This window comes from Lucilia cuprina, chromosome 5, assembly GCF_022045245.1.
Source record: "Lucilia cuprina isolate Lc7/37 chromosome 5, ASM2204524v1, whole genome shotgun sequence".
In the NCBI taxonomy this organism is placed as follows: Eukaryota; Metazoa; Arthropoda; class Insecta; order Diptera; family Calliphoridae; genus Lucilia; species Lucilia cuprina.
This window is the reverse complement of record NC_060953.1, coordinates 37,329,378-37,348,950: the sequence shown is the minus strand read 5'-3', so window position 1 is coordinate 37,348,950 and position 19,573 is coordinate 37,329,378. Positions and strand designations below refer to the sequence as shown.

The 19,573-nt window shown below is 27.3% G+C and overlaps 1 protein-coding gene across 10 annotated transcripts in view; it reads left to right on the top strand.

The window, feature by feature from the left end:
- Positions 1–14,172, top strand: part of LOC111685494 (putative uncharacterized protein DDB_G0286901) — a 55,679-nt gene extending 41,507 nt beyond the window's left edge. For 3 of the 10 annotated variants that reach the window (XM_046951532.1, XM_046951530.1, XM_046951524.1), the window contains 4 exons: positions 7,928–8,082; positions 11,871–12,096; positions 13,389–13,645; positions 13,715–14,172. In XM_046951532.1, coding sequence (XP_046807488.1) covers positions 7,928–8,082; positions 11,871–12,096; positions 13,389–13,645; positions 13,715–13,801 — 725 coding nt within the window. In that variant the 3' untranslated portion in view covers positions 13,802–14,172. The remainder of the gene's footprint in view (positions 1–7,927; positions 8,083–11,870; positions 12,097–13,388; positions 13,646–13,714) is intronic. The other 7 variants (XM_046951528.1, XM_046951523.1, XM_046951526.1 and 4 more) reach the window with 4 other exon arrangements.
- The last annotated feature ends 5,401 nt before the right edge of the window (positions 14,173–19,573 follow it).

Genomic DNA, 19,573 nt, shown 5'->3' with positions numbered 1-19,573 from the left:
TTACTTTTTTCGACTTTTATTTACAAAGTTGACTTTTCCACTTTTTTCACTGACGATAGTTAAGTTATCGACAAAATAGTCGACTTCGACTTTTCGACATTTTTCGACAAAAAGTTGATTGTTCGATTAATCGAAAATCGATTTATAGAACCCTAGTCTGAGCATTTTTCGTCAGTCTTCGCTTTCAAGGCATTAAGTTTAGGTTGTCCATAATGGTCGGGCTACATTTTAGTAACGCATAATATAAAGGATGCTTTTGGTGACAGACAGAGCATTACCTTAGCTTTGGCGTCATTCCGCCAATGTTTGCTTTTAAGGCATTCGGTTTTGGCTTCCTGCAATGATCGGGCTAGATTTCAGCAGCTCATAATATATCGAATCAAGTATATATTGCTTTGGCGCCGATTCTGCCAACCTTCGATTTTAAGACTATTAGCATTGATTCCCTGTAATGATTGAGCTAGATTTCAGCTTCTCATATCAGGTATAGGATGCTTTTAGTGTCATGTAGAGCATTACCTTAGATTCATGTATGTATTGCTTCGGTGTCGATTGAGTTGGTTGGCTCTCTTTAACCATGTACAAAAATTGGTTGCCCTGTGTTTGAAAAAGTATAACCGTGAAATTAGGTCAACGCGGGAGGATTTCATGTAAAACGCTACAAAATCTAGGCTCTGTTTTCACCTAATACGGAGTGTGGAGTTTCTCAGTTTGAACCGCAACTTTGGTAGACCAGAGCAATCCCTCTAATTTTTGATGTTTTAATTGTTTTTCACAAACCTGAATGATTTTAAACTTTCTTGTCAAAATGACCACCTTAGCTCCATGGATTTTTGGTTTTAGAGTCGACTCGGCTGATTGGATAGTCCTAACGATCTCTTACAATTAGGATTAGAGTAATGTAACCATTTTTTGTGAATATTTCTCGGCTTAAATTCGAATATTACTCTACTTTGTGATGAACCTTTTAAAATTACTGATTGAATATCTTTCTGTGATTTCAGTGATACTTTGCTTCTGGTCTGAGTGATTTTTGTCATTCTTGTAGCACAACCATTTCAAAATTGCACAAATCATCTCTAGATCACTGAAATCGATGCAACATTCAAAAAACTCATATTCAAATAACGTCTCAAATTAACAAGAAATTATGTAATTATTCTTTAAATTTAATTTCAATCCAAAAACAGTTTACTCAAAGTACCTTAAAGTTTACACAAAAAAAAAAACAATAATTATTCAAATTACTTTAAAAATCCATATCAATTAACTACAACCAAACGTGTTGTTTAATATTTACTCATAGAAAAATAAACATACAAAAGTACCAGGTACTTTTTTCATGTTAGAACAAGACAAATTTAAATAAAAGCAATAAGAAAAAAAATAGTAATAAAAAAAGTGTTAAAATGCCAAAAACAAAAAGAAGAGACGTCAATAAAAATCGTAACATTTTGGCCAAAAAATAAAATAAAAACAAACAAAAAAATTGTGTAGACAAAACAAGTCCTCATTTCTAAGCAACAAAAAGTGTTACTTCACCTCAAACACGTTCCACTGAAAACAAAAATACTAATTATTACTCAATTGTTGCTAAAAAAAAACAAGTCAGCAACACAGCCAATTCTACACAAATGGCTTAAAAAGAAAGAAAGAAAGAAAGAAAGAAAGAAAGAAAGAAAGAAAGAAGAAAGAAAGACAACATAAATGTTAAAAAGAAATTTTTGTTAAAGCAATGTTAGACTTGGTAGCACAACCATAAAAACAACAACAACAACCAAACATAACATAAATTTATGTCATATGTTTTTTTTATAAAAAAAAACTAAATTTCGCAATAGTTTGTAACTAAAGAAAGCATTTTTTCTGAAATCATGAATAGACTCACACTCATAGTTAATAGATATGAGCGAATACTTGTTGTAGCCACAACAAAATTGTGGTAATATCAAATATTTGCAAACATTTGTGAAATAGTTAATACCCTACATCGACTTTTTGATTTTACAAATTTGCTCTTTATATAATATGTCATCAATATTTTCTCTTTGATTAAATTCTTGATCAGCTTGTTCCAAAAAGAATTTTCATAAATTTTCTCTTTAAAGAAAATGTTCGATCATTTCATTTTTATGTGTCTAGAAAATTTTTGATAAATTTTTACTTTAAAAAGAAAATCACAAACAATTTTTCCGTAAAGAAAACATCGATCAGTTTTCACTTTAAAAAAATTTTTGATAAATTTCCTCTTTAAAGAGAATTCTCGATCAATTTTCTCTCTAAAGAAACATCGAACATTTTCTGTTTTTAAAAACATAATTTTTAAATGAAATACTCGATAAATTTTCACTTTATTAAAGTTTTTTCACAGCAAATTTATTCAATATTCTTGATCAATCTTTGTTTTATTGAAAATTCACGATCACTTTTCTGTTTCTCTTTAAAGAAAATTCTCGATCAATTGCCTTTTTAATAAAAATTTCTAAATCAACCCTCTCGATAAGTTTTATATTTAAATAATATTCTCGAAAAATTTTCTGTTTATAGTAAATTCTTTATCAGTTTCGTCGTTGAAGAAAATTCATGATCTTCACGATCTTTATCAAAAGAATATTTTTCTTTATTTTTTCTCTTTATATACAATGTACAATAAAGAAAATTCACTATCTCTATCAACTTGCATCCAAAATTGATTTAAAATTAAAATCTTAACAATTTCAAAAAGTCTAAAACACATACTGTAGTAGTAACCATAAAAATGTACATAAATTTATGCCTCCACGGCAAACAAAAAAACCAAAATCTCTTACCAGTCTTAAGAAAAACAAAGAAATGCAAAAAGCAATACACATCAAAGAGGAAGACAAACTAACAACTACAACAATGTTTCGTTTGAAAGTGAGAGTGAATAAGAAAGCGGAAACTTTCAAAAAGATCTCAGCAAGATACTAAAATTACATGAAAGCTGCCATGCCATGACTTAAGTCATTTTTCTTATTTACTATGGGTCTGACTGACTAACTAACTGACTGTTTGACTGGCGGATAGGTTGTTTGGTTTAGCATGACTGAGCTCAGGTTATCATGAGCGTCATCATCATCATTAGCAAGGTATGAGAAAAGACACAGATCTAAACATAAGCACACAAGAGGTTTTTACGAAAAACTGGTTAAATATTTTTGGTGATTAAGATAGAAGTAAAGGTATTGATTCTTTAAAGAAAAAGAATCAGATGTGAGCAAAGTTTCATTAAAATATTCTATTTATAGAAAATTTTCGCTTTTTGGAATATTTTCGTAAATAACAAACTTTTTTTACAGAAAATTTTTGTTAAATATTCTCTTTGTATTGAAAAGTAGTCAATTCCATAGTCTACTCTAAAGTCTAGTTTTCAGCCTAGGTAATAGTCTGATCTATAGTCTAGTCTACAGTATAGTCTATAGTTTAGTCTACAGTCTAGTCTATAGTATAGCCTATAGTCTAGTTTAATTTACAGTCTAATACATAGTATAGTCTACAGTCTAGTCTATATTCTAGTCTACATTATATTCATAGTCTAGTCTATAGTTTAGCCTATAGTCTATTTTAATCTACAGTCTTGGCTATAGTCTTGTCTATAATCTAGTCTATAGTCTAGTCCATAGTCTAGTCTACAGTCTAGTCCAGAGTCTAGTCTACAGTCTAGCCTATAGTCTAGTCCACAGTCTAGTGAATATTCTTGTCTATAGTGTAGTGTATAGCCTGTCTGTAGTCTAGTCTATAGTCCAGTCTGGAGTCTAACCTATAGTCTAGTCTGTAGTCTACTCTACAATCTAGTACTTAGTCGAGTCGATAATCTAGCCAATAGTCTAGTCTATTATCTAGTCTATAGTCTAGTCTGAAGTCTAGTCTATAGTCTAGTCTTCAGTCTAGTCTATAGTCTAGTCTTTAGCCTTTTCTATAGTCTAGTCAATGGTCCACTCTATAGTCTAGTCTATAGTCTAGTCTATAGCCTAGTCTATAGTCTAGTCTGTAGTCTAGTCGATAGACCAGTCTGCTTCCTAGTCTATATTCTAGTCTATAGTGTAGTATATATTCTGGTCTATAGTCTAGTATATAGTCTACACTATATTTTATTCCATACGTTAGCCTATAGTCTAGTCTTCAGTCTAGTCTATAGTCTAGTCTATAATCTAATCTATAGTCTAATCTATTGTCTAGTCTATAGTCTAGATTATAGTCTGGTTATAGTCTGGTATACAGTCTGGTATACAGTCTGGTCTATAGTCTAGTCTATAGTCTAGTCTATAGTCTAGTCTATAGTCTAGTCTATAGTCTAGTCTATAGTCTAGTCTATAGTCTAGTCTATAGTCTAGTCTATAGTCTAGTCTATAGTCTAGTCTATAGTCTAGTCTATAGTCTAGTCTATAGTCTAGACTATAGTCTAGTCTATAGTCTATCTTACAGTCTATCCCCAGTTTAGTCTGTAGTCTAGTCTATGGTCTAGTCTAGTCTGTAGTCTAATCTATAGTCTAGTCTATAGTATAGTTTGAAGTCTAGTCTAGTATATAGTTTATTCTATAGTCTAGTCTGTAGTCCAGTCTATAATCAATAGTCAATAGATATTCTCGTCTATAGTCTATTTGAAAGTCTATTTTATAGTCTAGGCTACTAGACTATTCTAAACCCTAGTCTATTTTCTAATCTATAAATTTTCTTTAAACAAAGTCACTACAACCACACGCCAATCCAAAAATTAAAGTTGTTTAACTTTGACTCTTTCTTGTAAGTTTTTTTAATATTTTCCTAAAATTTTAATAGTAATAAAAATTTTACATTTGTCCTCTGCCGTTTAAACAGATAACTGCGCATAGCATGAATCAGTTAAAAAGAACTAGCCAAGCCAACATAAAGTCAAAATGAGAGATGGTCAAACATATAACCAGACTTACAACAAAAGCAGAAAATACATAAAATTTCACTTTCGCTTTTAGTTTTTTGTTTTATATACAAGTTTCTTTTTCTTGTTCTTCTTTTTATTTTCGCTGTTAAAAAGAAATATCTTTAGACGATGACTTAACTTTTGAATTTCTTAAAAGAAATTGTTGTTGGTTATTTTTTTTTTTCATGGTATTATGTTATTTTTACACACAACCAAATTTTAGTGGATTTTTGTTTGTGGTATGAGAGCGTATGAGAGATTTGTATTTTTGTTTATTTACATTTTACATCAGTGAAGTTTTGCATGTGCAAGAAAGAGTTGTTTGCTTTCTTTACCTTCCTTTTTTTTGATCAGTGAACATTATCAAAGTTATACTCACTAAAATAACTGGTTTTTATTGGGTTTATTTCCATTTTTGTTGTTGTTGTTGCTATTTTGTTTACATTTGTGTTTGATGTGTTTTTTTGTAAAACACGGAAATAATGTGCAAAAATTTCATGACTTTTGGACTTTTTTTGTGACTTTTCTATGACTTTGCATGTGTAATTTAGTTTTTTTTTTTTGTTGGTTTTTATTTTTATTGTAAGTTGTGATAAGTGTTAGTGAGAGAGAGGAGGGCAAACAATGATGGAGGAGTGTCTGTATGCATGTCATATTTATGACAATTGTAAAAAATACATATTAATTTAACAAAAAAAGTAAAAAATTTATTAAAAAGTGATGCCTACTGTTCTAAAACTAAAAAAGTATTTAAAATTGAATTTAACTTAAGACTTCAAACAAGTAATTATAATTTATTTTATTTTTAAATTAAAAAAAAACGCTCAATTGTTAACTCTTAAAAAAACTATTATTACAAAGTTTTACTATTTATGCACTCACTATTAATATGTACATATATACATACATATGTATGTATGTTTATTGTATATGTGTTTTTGTTTTATTGTTATTATATTATTATTTATAACTTAGACTTTGCGTGTTGCGATTTTTTTATTTATATAATAATTTTCTTTTATTAATATTTTTTTGCAAAAACTTATTTTTATAGACTATTGTTTTTATAGCATTTTTTTCTTTCTTTCTATTTTTTTTTTTTTTTTTGCTTTTGTTTTATTTTTCCACAATTATCTATTTGTTTTAATAACATTGTTTTTTTAATTTCTGTTTTATTAAAACTAGGAAAAACTTTATAACCCAATTTCACTATGTTTTACAATTTTTTTTATAATTTTACACATTATAAATTTTGATAATTATGTCTGGTCTAATTTTAACAATTTTTCAATTATTTATTTATGGTGACATTTTGATAATTAATATTATTATTAAAATGTTTTATAATAAAGAGCGATTGAAAATAATTATTGAGTTTTAAAGATTTTAGCAAAGAAATACAAATTTTTTTAGACTGATTTTCTTTATAAATAAACTTTTTATAAAAATTTCTTTTGATTGCCAACATTCGATTCCGATAAATTTTATTTACATAAACTTTTTTATAGAAAATTTGTTGTTAAATTTTTATACCCTACACCAGTGGGGAGGTATTATACGTTTGTGCTGATGTTTGTAACACACATAAATATTGGTCCAATAACCACCTTAAAGTATACCGATCGATTCAGAATCATTTTTTGAGTCTATTAAGACATGTCCGTCCGTTTGTCCGCCTGGCTGTCTATCCATCTGTGCGGTAATATAGTAGGATTATTGCTTCAAGATTGAAGGCCGTAGGACTAATGTCTTAGCATGTCTATAAGTTCTTGACAGATGACTTAAGCCTCTTTGCCTTGTAAGCAAATATGGCAGATATTGTCGTTACTTCCCAGAAAAAGTATTGACTAACTAATAGGGAAGTGTTATTGTTTTAGTTTAGAGAAAGAAGTGACCGACTGACTGTCGTCAAAAATTTCTATGTTCCCACGAATATTGAGATAGCCTGACAATTTTTATAAAAACACTACATTTATTGGGAAGTTTCTTCACAGAAGACACCAGAACCAAGATATGCTATATTCCCTGACAGATTGCCCCTACATCACTCGCTCCTAGAATGAACTCTGACTTTAAAAATTCTATTGAAGTCCGTGTTTGAGATAATTAAGTTCGATTGTCAGTTCAAGCATGTTCTTCAAATCCAAACATCCAGATAAGTTAGGCCTTTCCGGGCTGCAAACAGATGTGAGAGATATTGTCGTCTCTATCCTGAAAAGGGTCTCCCATAAACCCTAATAAAAGTTTTGCAGTTCTTGGCAGTCAAGATATTTTCAATTTTACTTTTTAAATTTGTTCCCAACATTTCAAAGTATCTATTCATTCTATCATTACAGTTACATTTGTCACATGCTTAGCAAATAAAATTTCTGTTTTTGTTCATTATTTATTTGTTTTTTAACTAATTAAATTAGTTTTTACAACAAAATGTTTAATCAAGTGCAATAATACCAAATATATTATCAAGGCGCCTCGGCACTTGGGGCAAAAAAAATGAAATTAAAAATAACTAACTGCAATTTATAATAAAGACGCCTAAAATTGTTTAAAGAATGATTTGTAAAAAAGAATGATAAGAAAACATTAGGGCTAATCATAGATTTGGGCAAGAATTGGGAATTGAAATCTAATAGACGGATAAAAATATATTTATATATTTATTTATTTATTTATTTATTTATTTATTTATTTATTTGAAAACATGATATAAACAAACTCTATGAAATTTATTTTACTTTTGCCACAAACTGTTAATAGCCCTAATAAAATGAAGTCAACGTTTTTAAATTAAATTGAGCAATTGTAGTTGTTTAAATAAAACAATATAATAATAAATTTAAAATAATATTAAATATTGTTTATAAGAAAAAAACTATTAAACAAATAAACAAATAAAACATTCACTATATAAAATAAAATTAACAGATGTATAAATAAATTTTGTTTTTTAAAAAGTTTTTATAAAAAATGTATTAAATACTTTTTTTTACTTTTCTTTATTTTCAGGTAAATCCACATCGAATAGTAAAGAAGTAATTTGTCCCGATGACAAATACAAAGAAGAAGGTGATCTCTGGAATGTTGAGGCTCAAACGGCCTTTTTGGGTCCCAATCTATGGGAGAAAGCCCTACCGTATGATGCTGATCTTAAGGTAACACAAGTTAGTATCACATCATCTCGCTCTGTAGTGGCTGCGTCAAAAAACAAAAACCAAAAACTACATTTTTTATATATATATTACACAAAATGTCATTTAATCATTTCTTAGATTTATTCAGTAACATTTTCAAAAAAAAAATTTTAATTTTTCATTCTTAAAGTGTCGCTGAATAAGTCTATGAAAAGAAAACAAACAAACAAACAAACGAACAAAATAAATTTTTCAGTGTAAACAAACCAAAGTATGTGGCTGTGTGTGTTTCATTGAAAAAATCATACTACAATATTTTTTTCTCAGTGTATATTTTTCCAGATTCTTAAATCATACATTTTATACACTATATTTTTTTTAACTAAAACTTACTACTTTCATAGATGATGATTGTATTTTTTTATTAATTTAAAGCTTGTTGTAGTGGCAATATCATTTAATCTCATATATTTTTGTTAATTCTTTTTTTAAATGCTTTCAATTAATTTCAACAAATTTGATTGGGTGTTGTTATAAAATACTTGGAAATTAAAAAGAAATTTATATTGCGAAAGATATATTTTAATTATTTCTTAAAAATGTTTGGCAAAACATAAGGAAATCTTTTCCTCCAATTAATTTTAACTTATGAAATGTTTATAAACATTATGAAATCAACAAGTTGTTGAAAGAAAAAAATATGTAAATTTTAAGTAATTTTTTTTGTTTATATAAGTTAGTTGTCAGGCAACATATTTATTACTTAGTTGCGTCTATGTAAGTTAAGTAAGTACTAAATATGTTGCAAGAGATAAAGTTGTTGCGTATGTTAATTTTAAAGAATGTTTTTTAAAAAAAAAGCTTTTTTAATTTTCATCATGTAAGCTTTTACTTTCCCAATATATTATTGCACACTAAAGCCAGAATAAGGACACTATTCTTTCATGATCCTTCAACAATTCAATTTATATTGAAAACCATTAAGAAACTATCAGATAATATGGAAATAGCTTGATCTCTGTGAATTTTGTAAACAGAAGTATTACTGATTTTTTTATGAATTCTCTGTGACTCATGAGTAGCGAAATAAGGAGCTCTTCTATCGCTGAAAGCTTTTTAGCACACATTAGCGATTAAAGTAAAGTTTAGAGAAAAATGTGTTTAGATATGTCAAATGTTATGACAGTATGACGGACAAGTACACACACAGTTGTACAGAGTCTAGTTTTCACACTCGTACTGATCAGGCTTGGGATGTAATGATTTTAGATTGAAATTCATTACGTTATCAATAACAATTACTAGTAACGTGTTATTGAGCAATAACCAATTACAATTACTTCTAATTGTAATTAAAGTTTACTTTTCATTGTAATAAAGGTATCACTAATTACAAATTTACATGTAATTATATGAAACGAAATTCATAATTACATGTAATTGTAATTGGAAATTCTTCGATTCACTTACAAGTAATTGTAATTGACAAAATTTCAATTACAATTACCTCATATGTAATTGTAAGTGAAAATGTAATCATTACCTCCAATATTGGAACTGATACATTACATCGTACTCGAAATTGCGTAATCGTAAAGAAGCCGAAACAATGTGTATCGTACGACTACTATGGCAATGAATTGTTGGACTAGATATAAAGAACGGGACTTGCTTTGAATATTTTGGTATCCGATGAAATTCTGCCGTATATTAATATGGATGTTATTAAACGTACTTACAGAGGTTGCTGGCGGCAATAGCATGAAATTAGGAGAGATATAAACATGCTAATCAGAAAGTGCTCCAGAGTTTCACTATCCTCTCCGCATGCTCTACATACGCCTGAATCCGCACGTCCAATATTGCATAAATGTGCTCGCTCCTGTGTGTCCACTCAGAATACATACATACTTCAGACTTGCTCATTTTGAGGAAATTTTTCGTCATGCTCTCATCAGGGTCACGCCATAGGATTTTCGTGGTTTTACCCACTGTTTTATTATTCCAAGAAGTCTTATGGGATCCTATCACCCATATTTTTAGTTCAGCTTTTGTTGCGTCAAATGGTTTTGCGTTTGTCAGCTTAACTGTCTCGAGCTCCCTTCACTTTAAAGCTATTACATTCGCTCTTTCGTTACCGACTACTCCCTAGTGGGCTGGTACCCATATGATGTGAACCTTTCCTCTGGGAGAATATTCTGTTAAAGCTTTCTTACCATCCAATACAATAGCCCTAATTGCCTTCTGGCTGTCGGTAAATATATTAAGCGCTGTGGGCGCAATATTTTTTCTAATCCAATTTACGCATTCCGTTATTGCTCGTACTACTGCTTGGAAGCTTGTGTTATGATTTGGTAAACGGTGCAATATGTCTGCTTCTGGATCTTCAATATAGAATCCCAGGCCCACTTTATTCCACAATTTAGAGCCATCCGTGTAACAACGGATTCCCAAGACATTCTATCTGGGATCAGCGATTCAAAGTTTCCGAGATATTCTGTGTCTGGTATTCGATCATACGATGAATGCTCTCAATGAACATTTAAGCTTTCTAACGGTTACAGAGTTTAACCAGAGAATATCTAGTAGTGTTGTCCTGTCAAAATGGAGTCTCTTCGATACTATATGACTAGTAGTGGTAGCTACAGGTATAAAACAATCAAACAACTATAATTGATATGATTTCCACTCAGATCTTAAGACATTTATTCTATTTTTTAACGCAAGAGTTCCAGAACAGAAAGTTTCAATTTACCATTCCAAATACCATTTCTTTCGTTGTCAAAATTTAATTTGAGTCAACAGTTTCAAATCATACTCAAAAGATTCAGTTCTCGGTCAACATTCAAGATCCGCAACTATTGTCCTCTACATCGACCGAATTTGATCTTAAGGGCTTTAAAAATATGTAAAGGCTTTTTGCAACAAGAAAAATTAAATAACTTTTAAAAATATCGATATTTTTATAAGTTCTGAACCGATTTCTATAAGAAAATAGACTCAACGTGAGACAGCTGGTGTCTGTGATTAGGTTTATTTAGAGTTTCCCTCCTAAATTTAGCAATTTGATTCTGTTTTTGTAGATACACGATATCTCGTGAAGGTTGTTTTATATATAATTGCCATAATATTTGTCAGTCTTAAGTTAATCGGCAAAAAATTGAGTAGTTTCTTTATAATAAGTTGTAGATTGAACTCATTATAGGTTCGTCTGATTACTGCTGTCCCCAACTTTAGAAAATACTTTTCCATGAAAACTCACGTCTGCTGTTTTCAATTCATTACCCCTAACGCAATATATGAGAAAGTTAAAGCTGATATGTTGCCATATACATTCGTCATTCAGATGTTAGTTGGGGAACAAGTCCCGAGTGTAGTTCCGCGTTTAGGCTTGTGTTTGTTGCCTGATTTTCAACAGTTTTGCTTCTCGTTCGTATTGGTGTAGTAAAACAGTTATACGTTGTCTATATTAAACCCATGATTTCGTTTTGCCTCAAAGTGAGGTTATGTTTTATTAGGGAAGAACACATAATACTCAAAATTTTATACCCTAGAGGAAACCATTAAACCACAACTGTTTATAGCCTGTTGTTACAATCTCTTTGCCAAACAATTTTTCTAGAAATCTATTGAAAAGTTATGAAGTACATATATCCAAGAAGTTTATAAGACCCAAACAAACCCTATACATACAGCAGCATGCCTTTGTTTTACACTCAAAATTCATGTTCTCTAGAATAAATGACAATACGTTTAAAATAATCAAATTATTGAGTAATGTTTTTTTAATAATTCATTTCTATCTTCTTCAAACACAGTATGCCGATTTAGATGAATTTTTATCGGAAAATAATATACCTGATGGCTTGCCTGGTACCCATTTGGGACATTCAAGTAGTTTGGGTCATCGTTCAGATTCCCTGAGTCATGCAGCTGGTCTGTCACTGGGACTTGGACATATAACAACAAAACGCGAACGATCACCATCACCTTCAGATTGTATTAGTCCGGATACCTTGAATCCACCATCACCAGCTGAATCAAGTGAGTAATAGTTTAAAAAAAAGACAACAAAAAGAACAACAACAACAATAACAACAATGAGAACAAAAACATAAAAAATTAACATTTAAGCAAAAAGAGAGATATTGGCAATGGAGTTAAAAATTTTGCTTGTTGTCAGAAAATTTTGTTGTGTTTAGTATTGAAATTTTTTTTGTTTTATTTTTTTTATTTTAAATTCATGGAAATTTTTGAAAAAAACTAAAAAAATATTAACCCACATATTTTTGGTCATTTTATAACATTTTTTTTCTTATCAAATAATTATGAAAAAAACATAATTGGTATGGACACAATTAATTTTAACTTAAAAATTTTTGGTTTTTTTTTATTTATTTTTTTTTTTTTGAATTTTTTAGTTTAAATATGTAGTTTTGTTATTAATCAAAAAATCATTATTTATACATATTTTATATATTTATGTTTGTGTTCTTCTAAGTTTTGAAAAAAAAAAAACAAATTTTGTTGACAAGTAATATACTGAATTAATCAAATGCTAAATGTTAAAGAAAATCAAGAAAACAAGACGAGAAAAAAATATTTAATTATTTTTTTTTTAAAGAAAAGAACTGTTTTTTTAATGAATTTTATTTGGATATATACATAAATACCAAAAGATTTGTGTCCATATCATTTGATTATAATACAAAAAAAAGAAAAAAAATAAATGAAATATTTTGTGTTTTAAACAACATGTTGCTGCAACATTTATTAAAAAGAACAAATGCTGCTAGAGAGTTTTATATTATTAAAAGTAATACAGCAACATTTGTGTTTGAATTTTTAAAAGAAATTTTATTAAATATACAGTTGTTGTCTTTGCAAAAAAAACACGGGGAAAATTGAGTAAAAACAAACTCCAAATTGCTACAAATACTGTCCATTTAATTAGATTTAAAGAGATTTTTTTAAGATTTGTTTATAAACATATTAAAGTTTGCTTTATATTTTTTTGGCAACATGATGCAGCAACAATTTTTTTAAACTCGTTTAATAAGTGAATTTTTAAGCTTTTATTTTGTTCTTCAGTTTAAAAATTCCATTTTGCTAACAAAAAATGTTTACTTTTAAAAATTCATGAAATTTCTCTCCTTACTTTTTTTTAAATGTTAATAATTTAACACATTTATACTTTTCCTTTTTTCATGTTTAGTTCAGTTGTTTTTTTCTTTTAATGCATTTCTTTTTTTGTTGTTTTCTTTAAGTTGCAAAAAAAAAAATAAAATTATTTTAGTTTTTAAATGGACAGTTTGTGAAACATTGTTAACATTTAGTATTTGATATTCCAGCATTTTCCTTTGCATCATCGGGGCGGGATTTCGATCCGCGCACTAGAGCATTTTCCGATGAAGAGCTCAAACCGCAACCCATGATAAAAAAATCACGCAAACAATTTGTTCCAGATGAACTTAAGGATGACAAATACTGGGCCCGTCGACGAAAGAACAACATTGCTGCCAAACGTTCACGAGATGCCAGACGACAAAAAGAGAATCAAATCGCCATGAGGGCGCGATATTTGGAAAAAGAAGTAGGTTTTTTTTTAGAAAAAAAAAATTGATGTATTTTTAATTTAACCCTTTTTTTGTTTTGCTACTAGAATGCTACATTACACCAAGAGGTAGAGCAGCTAAAACAGGAGAACATGGACTTACGTGCACGTCTCTCAAAATTCCAGGATGTGTAATGCTAAATATTTCTTCTTCATACTTTGTTACTAAATAATTAATAATTTTTATTACATTTTTTTTCTTAAACTTGTTTTAATTTTCAATAATTAAAACAAAACACCTCCTAAAATTTGTTAAATTTAAAACAAAGTTTTAAATATTTTTTTTAAGAAACAAAAGAAAAAAACACACACATATAATTGTTAATAATATTTTTTAAACACTTACAAAAACAAACAAACATTTTTACATATAAAAATTTATGTAATTTAAAACTTAAATTTAATTTCCCCTTTAATCCCCCTCATATTCCCCAAGCAATAATTTTTCTCCCCATCTCTGTAAATTACCAGCTACACAAACAAATAAAAACTCAATTATAAATTTAGTTTATATTTTTCTTTTAAATCAACACCCAAAAACTGCAATAGTTTTTTTAATTATTTTTATTTTTGTTAAAATCTTTTTCTTTTAAGAAAATTACTTAAAGAAATTTAAAAACAAAAAAAAATAAGTTTAATTATAAAAATTTAAGAAAACAAAAAACCAATGCAAGTTTCATTAAAATGAATTCTAAAATTATTATTAATTAATTAATTAACACAAACTAAAAATGCATAAAAAAATTATATTATAAACAAACAAAAAAAACAAGGTTATTGGAAACATTAAAGGTTTTATATAAAGTTGAAAACAAACAAAACTTGCATTAATTTAACAAAAAAAATAATTGGAGTTTTTAATTATAAACTTAAATAATTATAAATAAAATTGATGAAACATTTTTTTTGAAAACTAAAAATAAAATTAAACTACTGATTGATATAATTATGGTATATGTTTAACAAAACCAAGAATTAAGAAATTATTATAAAAAAAACAAAAAAAAAACAACATTATAAAATTTAATACTTAAGAGACAAAAACTACAGCAACATTATTTAGTTATTTAGTGTAATAAACAAAAATAAAGAAAAAAAAACAAGCAAAAAATATTTAAAAAAAATACTGAAAAATTATTTAATTTGAAAAAAAAAACAAGAAAAATAAAATAAATGTTGCAGCAACATGTGTTACTTAATATACAAAGTATATAAACATATATGTAAGTGTATTAATTGTATATATATAAAATTGAAATATAAGTGGAAAAGAAAACAGTTTTAAAATATTTATGGAAATTTTCTAATAAGCTAAGGATTTAATTCAAGCCGCAACATTGTTGCTAAACATTGTAAAAGTTTATAGCTAAAAGGTATCATAATAAACCCTTAAACATTAGCTACTTTAATAAAATTGTTTCTAAATATTATTAAAACGAATGATGTATGCAACATTGTTGCTAAACATTATAACAGTTCATGTGTAAAAGCTTTCATAACAAACTGTTAAACATTAGCTACTAAATAATATTAAAAAGAAATGTTTAATGAAAAAAAAAAAATTCAATGTTGACTTGTCAATTTTGTTGCTAAACATTTACAGCAATGAATGTTTAAAAAACAACTAAATGTTGATATATAAATGTTTGATTTATAAACTTTATTTATATTCCTTTCTTAAGAAAAATGAGGAATTGCCAGTTTCAAACTATTTGCAATAATATTGCTAAACACGTTTCTTTTTTAACGCTAAAGTTTTTTATTTAAAATTGAAAAAGACTCGTCATTGCAACATTTTTGTTAAACATTATGAAAGGAATAATTCTAAAATCCATGTTATCAACTTGTTTTAGCTTAATTTAAGTTATTTAAACTTTAAGTGGAAAATAACTTTAGAAAACTCTTAAACAACATTGTTGCTAAAGAAATGTATCGAAAAGTATAAGGGACTATATTTCCAACTCTCTTAAAAGAGTCTAAAGTTTTAAACTTCTAAATAGTAACCAACATCATAGCAAAATACATACACATTTAAAACAATCGCCAGCCAAATAAAGAAAAAACAATGTTGCGTTTCAAAAATTTTCAGCAACTTTCTATGGCAACATAAAAAGTTTAAATAAGTTTAAAACAGAAGTCAAATGTTTGCCTTCATATTCCTAAAGTTTCTGATGATTAATTATAGTAATTTTGTTTGAAAAAGGTGCTTAATAAACTATATATTAAAAACTTACATCTTAATGAAAACTTAAGGTCAATGTTGCTTTATTTTTGATTTTATATTAACAACAGAGATTAAAAACATTTAACCACATAGTGGCCTTTTAAGTAAACCAAGTATTGTTTTAAGGTTTTCTTATGTTTAGCTACATTGTGACCAAAAATGTTAGTCACATTTTGCAAATGATTTTGTTTCTAAATCAAATTACAGCAATTACGGCAAATAAAGTAATACTGTTAAAAACTTTACAAAATATTGAGCAACTTTGTTGCTAGAGATATAAAACTGCGAATTTTTTTACAAAAATCTAAAAATTTTGCAAAAACAGCCATAGATTATGGGAACAATTTTGATTGAAAGATTGAAATAAGTCTGCAATATGGTTTTGACATACGGTGTAGAAACATTTGTTGTGCAACTTTTCACTTTTAAACTACAAAATGTAAGAGAAACACTATACATGTTAGTTTAATTCTATAAGTAGAACTTTCAACATCTTAACTAAGTCAGCAACATTGTTTATTTAACAAAGTAGTGCAACAGGTTTAATGTATCGTCTCTAAAATAAGTAAAAAAGTCGATAACATTTGTATTTTGTAAGTAAAACTTGCAACATCTGCAGCAACATATGTTTTTCATTTACACCATCACAACAATGTTGCTAAGATGAATCAGGGGAGAAATTAAGAAATTTTCCAATATAACTTTCATTTGTTTAATGTTATAATTATAGTTTATTCTCAAAATTATTGGCAACATTGTTGCCAACATTAAAATGTTCCTTAGAGCTTTAAAAGCAAATCGTATGGATTATTAAAATTAAAACAATTATCTTAAAAACTATAAATAAATAAGATTTTTTAAATTAATCCAAAAGAAACAACAGCACAGTTTTTAAGTTTCAGCAACTTGTTTCGAAACATTAATTTTTTAATTATTACTGAAAAGTAATGCACAACATAAATTTAAAAAAAATCGTTCTAATAATCCTTTTAAATTATTGTTTAAAACTGGAGTTTTTAAACTGTTTATGCTTAGAAACATGCATCATTGCTGTCAACATTTATATAAAACAATGGTATCAAAAAATCTCTCTAGGTGTCTCTTTTGGCAACAATTACATGTTTATACACATTGCTGCTAAAATACAAGGCGAGAAAATGTATTCGCACAATGTTGCAAACATTTAAATCTTTTGAAAGTTTAATACAAATTATTGCAGCATTGTTATCCAGGAGTGTTTTTAAATATCTTCTTAGCAACATGTTTCAAAGAAGAATTTTTCAAAAATCCACAAAAAACAGCAACATTATTTTTTTGCTTAAAATTTTAACTTTTGTGTCAATACACTGAATCTAAACATAGAACTAAAATGTTGCTAAATAAATACAACTAGCAACATGTTTCTTTTATGTTCTCTTTCTCTCTTAGTTGGATATCATTATTCTATTCCTTAAGCAATGATATTTATTAAACAAGCAAAATGTTTAGCATCATGTTTAGCAAAACGAAAATTTAAATTTCTGAAGGTTTTTGAAATAAAAGCAATCAGATAACTTCAATTTAAATATTCTTTATTGTTTCCAGAAGAATAAAATCAAACTTCATTGTTGCAATAAGAATACAAAACATGTTTAGATATATTGATGATTAAAATGTTCTTATCTTTAAAATTAAGTTCAACAACTTTGTTGCAAAGCTACAATGTTGCCAAGACTTTTAGAACTATAAATTTCAGACACAGGTTTAAAAGAATTTAAACTTATAGCTTTGCATAGAATTTTTCCTTAACCTTTAAAACGTTTTCTTTTATTAAACAAACTGCTGCAACATTTATTGCCAAAAAAAGAACACAAAATCATAAAAACAGCAATACTTAACAAGAAAAGAAAATACAAAATACCAGCTTATAAACAATTTAATTTTATTTAAAAACTAAAATTAACTAAATTAAAAAAATACACACACACATACACAACGCCTAGCAGTGTAGAGGACCTCATTACTAAAACAACAAAAGAAAAAAACATGGAACAAATGTTTAGCAACATTTTACCAAAACAAGTTGAAAGAAACACTAAAAACAATATTAATTAAAAAAAGTACCTTAGTTATTACAAACAATACGATACAATACAAGAAACATAAAATGTTGCAAATATATAATTTTTTTTAATAAATAATAATTAAACTTTTCTTTTAATTTTTTTATTTTTTTAACAATTAAATATATAAAAAAACTTAGTTTACCTCTGTTATAAATGAAAAATAGAAATATTTTTTCTTTAGTTTTTAATATGAATTGAAATTATTTTTTAAAAACTTTTTTAATTTTTGCAAAAATTTTCTTTCTTAACTTTTAATTTTAAAGGATTTCCTTATGAAAAGCAAAATAAATAATAATTCTTTAATTATAAATATTGTTTATAAACAATTATAAAAAATATTACAACAAAAAAAAATATAATTTTTAAATAAATAAATAAATTAATTAATTAAATATTTAATTAAGCCTAATCAAAGTAGTGAGTAGTAGTGCAAGTGTTTGTTGTTAGTTTGTATTTTAGAAAAGTTTTATTTTTCAATTAATTGTTTTTATTAATTATTATTATATTATTTTTATTTTAGTAATTTTTATTTAGTTAAACTTTAAAAGTAAAAAAAAAAACCGAAATGTTTTTCTTTTTTAATTAAAACTATTTTTAATTATTATTATTTTGTTTAAATATTATTAAGTAACTATTATTATTTCTTTTTTGTTAAATAGAAAAACCGAACAGAAAATAATAAAAAAATATTGTAATTTGAACAAAAAAACACAAACTCCCGAAAATTGCGTTTTTGTATTTTTTTATTTTAACATAACATAATTTAGTCACATTAGTCCTGGCAACATGTTGCTATACATTGTGTATAGCAATATGTTAATTGTAAAGTTATGCCTCTTTTAACGTTTTTTTTTATTGTTTTTAATCATTAATATTGAAATACACGTTAGTTTCTTGGTTTATGTCCTGTTTTCGCAAAATCTCGGTGAAATCGAGTTTTAAATTACTTTACTCAGAGGATTCGCTCATAAGATTCATTAACGGTATTTATATTTCAAAGCTAAAAACATTCCATTTTTAAATGTTTTAAATGTTTAAAAAAAATGCTGTGACTGACTTTAAACTGAATTTTGAACTTTAAAAGTAATCATTTTATATTTTCAAAGATGACCTAACAATTATTGTCCCTGAAAACATTCTCTATCGTGCCAGAAGTTAAGTCAGGATAGGTTGATAGAAGGATGTATACCAAAACAAATCGGAAGAAATACACCAAAGTCACTATTGCCCCTGTTGAGTGCTTCTTTTCATTGAAAAATTTTTGTTGGTAAACAACAAAACCTTATATAGTATTATCGTCCGATGTTCAGAAACTCCTGGATGTTATTCTTAGAAATTTGTCAATCAGTGTTGGTGAGGGATGTTACATCCGGAATAATATCACTTCTAATTATGGCCTGAAAGCCTGTCAATGTCAAAGAAAGTGCTCTTGATTTTCGCTGTTCTTTATACATGCTCTAGATTCGTCTGAATCTTACGAAACTGTAGTCAACCTCTTTTTTATCGGATCTCAAATTTAATCTCAAAATGAGATGGTACAACATTCGAATCTGGATACAGAGTCACTTTATTAAACCG